At 55.3% G+C, this 6,000-nt stretch overlaps 1 protein-coding gene across 1 annotated transcript in view; it reads right to left on the reverse strand.

Annotated features, from left to right (window-relative positions):
- Nucleotides 1-5,443, reverse strand: part of SLC2A4 (solute carrier family 2 member 4) — a 183,343-nt gene extending 177,900 nt beyond the window's left edge. The window contains exon 1 of the mRNA XM_085638949.1: nucleotides 5,074-5,443. Within this exon, the coding sequence (XP_085495075.1) occupies nucleotides 5,074-5,109 (36 nt within the window). The 5' untranslated portion in view covers nucleotides 5,110-5,443. The remainder of the gene's footprint in view (nucleotides 1-5,073) is intronic.
- Nucleotides 5,444-6,000: the final 557 nt, after the last annotated feature.

The raw sequence follows: 6,000 nt of genomic DNA on the forward strand, positions 1-6,000 counted from the left end.
TCCAGACCTGAACACAACACTCCAGAGGAGGCCTCCAGACCTGAACACAACACTCCAGAGGCGGCCTCCAGAACTGGACACAACACTCCAGAGGAGGCATCCAGACCTGAACACAACACTCCAGAGGAGGCCTCCAGACCTGAACACAACACTCCAGAGGTGGCCTCCAGAACTGGACAAAACACTCCAGAGGAGGCCTCCAGACCTGAACACAACACTCCACAGGAGCCCTCCAGACCTGAACACAACACTCCAGAGGAGGCCTCCAGACCTGAACACAACACTCCAGAGGAGGCCTCCAGACCTGAACACAACACTGCAGAGGAGGCAACACTCCAGAGGAGGCCTCCAGACCTGACACAACAATCCAGAGGAGGCCTGCAGAACTGGACAAAACACTCCAGAGGAGGCCTTCAGATCTGGACACAACACTCCAGCGAAGGCCTCCAAAACTGGAAACAACTCTCTAGAGGAGGCCTCCAGACCTGACAGAACACTCCAGAGGAGGCCTCCAGAACTGACAACACTCCAGAGGAGGCCTCCAGAACTGACACAACACTCCAGAGGCGGCCTCCAGAACTGGACACAACACTCCAGCGAAGGCCTCCAGAACTGACACAACACTCCAGCGAAGGCCTCCAGAACTGACTCAACACTCCAGAGGAGGCCTCCAGAACTGACACAACACTCCAGAGGAGGCCTCCAGAACTGAACAGTACACTCCGGACACAACACTCCAGAGGAGGCCTCCAGACCTGAACACAACACTCCAGAGGCAGCCTCCAGAACTGGACACAACACTCCAGAGGAGGCATCCAGACCTGAACACAACACTCCAGAGGAGGCCTCCAGACCTGAACACAACACTCCAGAGGCGGCCTCCAGAACTGGACACAACACTCCAGAGGAGGCATCCAGACCTGAACACAACACTCCAGAGGAGGCCTCTAGACCTGAACACAACACTCCAGAGGTGGCCTCCAGAACTGGACAAAACACTCCAGAGGAGGCCTCCAGACCTGAACACAACACTCCAGAGGAGGCCTCCAGAACTGACACAACACTCCAGAGGAGGCCTCCAGAACTGACACAACACTCCAGAGGCGGCCTCCAGAACTGGACACAGCACTCCAGCGAAGGCCTCCAGAACTGACACAACACTCCACAGGAGCCCTCCAGACCTGAACACAACACTCCAGAGGAGGCCTCCAGACCTGAACACAACACTGCAGAGGAGGCAACACTCCAGAGGAGGCCTCCACACCTGACACAACAATCCAGAGGAGGCCTGCAGAACTGGACAAAACACTCCAGAGGAGGCCTTCAGATCTGGACACAACACTCCAGCGAAGGCCTCCAAAACTGGACACAACTCTCTAGAGGAGGCCTCCAGACCTGACAGAACACTCCAGAGGAGGCCTCCAGACCTGAACACAACACTCCAGAGGTGGCCTCCAGAACTGGACAAAACACTCCAGAGGAGGCCTCCAGACCTGAACACAACACTCCAGAGGAGGCCTCCAGAACTGACACAACACTCCAGAGGCGGCCTCCAGAACTGGACACAGCACTCCAGCGAAGGCCTCCAGAACTGACACAACACTCCACAGGAGCCCTCCAAAACTGGACACAACTCTCTAGAGGAGGCCTCCAGACCTGACAGAACACTCCAGAGGAGGCCTCCAGACCTGAACACAACACTCCAGAGGTGGCCTCCAGAACTGGACAAAACACTCCAGAGGAGGCCTCCAGACCTGAACACAACACTCCAGAGGAGGCCTCCAGAACTGACACAACACTCCAGAGGCGGCCTCCAGAACTGGACACAGCACTCCAGCGAAGGCCTCCAGAACTGACACAACACTCCAGAGGCGGCCTCCAGAACTGGACACAGCACTCCAGCGAAGGCCTCCAGAACTGACACAACACTCCACAGGAGCCCTCCAGACCTGAACACAACACTCCAGAGGAGGCCTCCAGACCTGAACACAACACTCCAGAGGAGGCCTCCAGACCTGAACACAACACTCCAGAGGCGGCCTCCAGAACTGGACACAACACTCCAGAGGAGGCCTCCAGACCTGAACACAACACTCCAGAGGCGGCCTCCAGAACTGGACACAACACTCCAGAGGAGGCATCCAGACCTGAACACAACACTCCAGAGGAGGCCTCCAGACCTGAACACAACACTCCAGAGGTGGCCTCCAGAACTGGACAAAACACTCCAGAGGAGGCCTCCAGACCTGAACACAACACTCCAGAGGAGGCCTCCAGAACTGACACAACACTCCAGAGGCGGCCTCCAGAACTGGACACAACACTCCAGAGGAGGCATCCAGACCTGAACACAACACTCCAGAGGAGGCCTCCAGACCTGAACACAACACTCCAGAGGCGGCCTCCAGAACTGGACACAACACTCCAGAGGAGGCATCCAGACCTGAACACAACACTCCAGAGGAGGCCTCCAGACCTGAACACAACACTCCAGAGGTGGCCTCCAGAACTGGACAAAACACTCCAGAGGAGGCCTCCAGACCTGAACACAACACTCCAGAGGAGGCCTCCAGAACTGACACAACACTCCAGAGGCGGCCTCCAGAACTGGACACAGCACTCCAGCGAAGGCCTCCAGAACTGACACAACACTCCACAGGAGCCCCCCAGACCTGAACACAACACTCCAGAGGAGGCCTCCAGACCTGAACACAACACTGCAGAGGAGGCAACACTCCAGAGGAGGCCTGCAGAACTGGACAAAACACTCCAGAGGAGGCCTTCAGATCTGGACACAACACTCCAGCGAAGGCCTCCAAAACTGTACACAACTCTCTAGAGGAGGCCTCCAGACCGAACAGAACACTCCAGAGGCGGCCTCCCGAACTGGACACAACACTCCAGCGAAGGCCTCCAGAACTGACACAACACTCCAGAGGAGGCCTCCAGAACTGACACAACACTCCAGAGGCGGCCTCCAGAACTGGACACAACACTCCAGAGGAGGCCTCCAGAACTGACACAACACTCCAGAGGAGGCCTCCAGAACTGACACAACACTCCAGAGGAGGCCTCCAGAACTGACACAACACTCCCGAAGAGGCCTCTGGACCTGGGGACAACACTCCAGAGGAGGCCGCCAGAACTGAGCCCAAAACATGACGTGCGGTCACTAGAACAGGGCCCGATCCTCCAGAAATGACTTTGAAAACTGAGGTGCCTGAGCGCAATGCTCCGAATGAGGCCTCTCGAACTGGGCCCGTTCATTAGGCCCCTTGAACTGAGAATAGCTGACCAGGTGAGGCTTCTAGAACTAGACAGCACTCAAGATATGGAGTCCAGGAGTGTGCACAGTGGTTCATTAGAAAGACGTCTCCCAACACTGCAAGGAGGCTGCGCTCACAGATGTGCACATCGGCAGCGCAGACTCCTTCCAGCCATGGCACCCCAACAATCCAGTGACTCGTGGAACCCCCCAACCCCCCCCAAGCCCTTATACATCTTCTTTAAGGACACTGAAAAATTAGCACACACATGTGCTCAGACACATAAACAACGCACACTCACATACTTGTGCAAATGGATAAACACAGAGACGGGCGTAATTTAGGAAGAACGTTTTCTTTTCAGCAAACTTTTCCAACGTTGCCTGTGTGCTGCGTTGTGCCGCCCTCATGCAAACTCGGAAGAGTTTTAAACTGTGTCCAAGTGTGGTATTGTGTACTGGAAAGGTACCCCTCCGGTACAACACTAGAAGGGGGCTTGGAAGGGGTTCTGACATTGTAATAAGCTACAGGCCTGAGGCCAGCAATTTGATCGCAGCTCCAGATGGCATTCATTGGCCCATGGCATAGGTTGTATATTATTATGCGCATTTTAACAAGTAAACGAATATATTGTTGGCTTTCCATTGATTGAAATCTTCAATTTACCAGTACCAGGTTAATCACATTAATAATTTCAAATAACCACGCTATGACGTAATCCAGTGAGCAATAGGTTTAGCAGTCACTGCAGTGTGAGTGATAATGATGCCTGGCACATGACATTTATAAAGGCCCCTCAGATACCTCTCTTGCGGGGGAGGGGGGCTTCCAACCCCTCTTCGGCCCCCTGCTGCCCGGAAGCATGACTTGAAGTTGCCTCTGCCAAATCAAAGCAGTCGCCAGGGAATCACCAGGCCGTATGTGGCCAGGAAACCTCGCTTCTGATCCTGGCTTCCCACTTGAATAAACAGTTTGATCCTGTGCACACCCTCATTCTTTGTTGAACACACCAGCACAGCCTCACTCACCGGTTCACCCCCTGGAGCTTGCCTCACCCCTGGCCGGAACCGGTTGCTCTGGGGCACTCTCGCCAAGGAGGCTTCAAAGCGCTTTATTTACATAAGAGACTTTAACAATATAGCACTAAAAAAGAATTGTAAATGTTCGCATTCCGACTTTAGAATTACAGTAGTGCAGGAAATGGGCCGCTTGGCAAACTCACGGCCTCACGACTAGAAGGCACGTCCTTGCAGGCATGGTCTGCCGAGAACGGACAGGCAGCGCCTTGAGATGGCCAAGTGCAGGCATGTGGCAATACTGGGCAGCGGTCAGGCTCGTTCCAGCGCCCGCCCCGGACCAGAACCGGCAGCTCCAGCACGTCTCGCCTGGTAGGCTTCGAAGCACTTCATTATGTATATATATATTTTTACTTTTCGTTGTGGTTTTATGAGGTACGAACACGGGCTTTATTAAGAGCGCTTTACATTTCGTACAAAGTTACAAGTGAGGGGCAAAAGTACAAATGTAAAGTTTTTTTGAAATAAAATAAGCACAAACGTACCGGAAAAACGAGGGCAACAGTAGCAAAGGGTAACGATTTTTGCTAATGCCAGCACAGGGTCATGTTCCTCCATACAAGTATTCTAGACACCCCCATTGGGGTCTGGCGCTCCCCACTATTGAACGACCCTCACTTAAGAAAACCTGTTCCCCGACGCTATGCCGAAATCGTGTCTGCCAGCGCCTGAAGGTAGCCTGCTCCGGCGTGAAGCGCTATACAGAGGCAGCGTGCCTCACTCACTCTTACCTCGCTGCCCGCGATGGGCCGGAACCCGGCCGGCATGGCTCCGACCTGCGTGGGACGCCGTTCAGGCCTCGACCTTGGCCAAGGTGAAAGGTCACAACAGGGTGGACCCGCTGAGCGTTGCTCCTGCAAGAACTTCTCAGCTCCTCACGAAGCCATGGGATGGGGACACAGGGCGGACACTTGAAGGGTGATGGGGCGCCGTGTGGGCGAGGATGTCTTCTTGGAGCTGCTTCTGGGAGCTCTGAGGGGTGAGTGGGCAAGAAGGGGTGTGGAGGGCGGGGTAGGGCTGGCAAGGGTGGGTGCAGAGGGGGAGGTGAGTGTGCTCGGCTTCCCAGGGGCTGGAACGTCCTTCAGAGCGGAGTTCCTGCCCTCGGCTTGCCCCTCCCCGCCACACCGCCCTTCATTGGTCGGGAGGAGGGTGAGGTGACATCGGAGGAGTCCTGCCTGACGCTGCTGTTCATCTTGGCTGGGGGCATTCACGGCAGGGAGAACAACTCTACAGCCAGCTGACAGCCCTCTGAGGGAGGAGGCCCCCCGGGGAACCGAGGTGTGCACAGGAAGTGCACTCTCGTGTGCACACACAAGCCGCAGCGCACTCCTCGTGTGCACACGAGCTGCAGCACATTCCTTGTGTGCACACAATCTGCAGCACACACCTCGTGTACACACACAAGCTGCAGCACACTCCTCGTGTGTAAGCACAAGCTGCAGCACTCTCCTCATGTGCACACAAGCTGCAGCACACACCTCGTGTGCACACAAGCTGTAGCACATTCCTTTTGTGCACACACAAGCTGCAGCTCACACCTCATGTGCACACACAAGACGCAGCGCACTCCTCGTGTACACAGACATTATGTAGCGCACTCCTCGTGTGCACACAAGCTGCAACACACTCCTCATGTGCACACAAGCTGCAGCACATTC

This window comes from Triturus cristatus, chromosome 12, assembly GCF_964204655.1.
Source record: "Triturus cristatus chromosome 12, aTriCri1.1, whole genome shotgun sequence".
NCBI classification, from domain to species: Eukaryota; Metazoa; Chordata; class Amphibia; order Caudata; family Salamandridae; genus Triturus; species Triturus cristatus.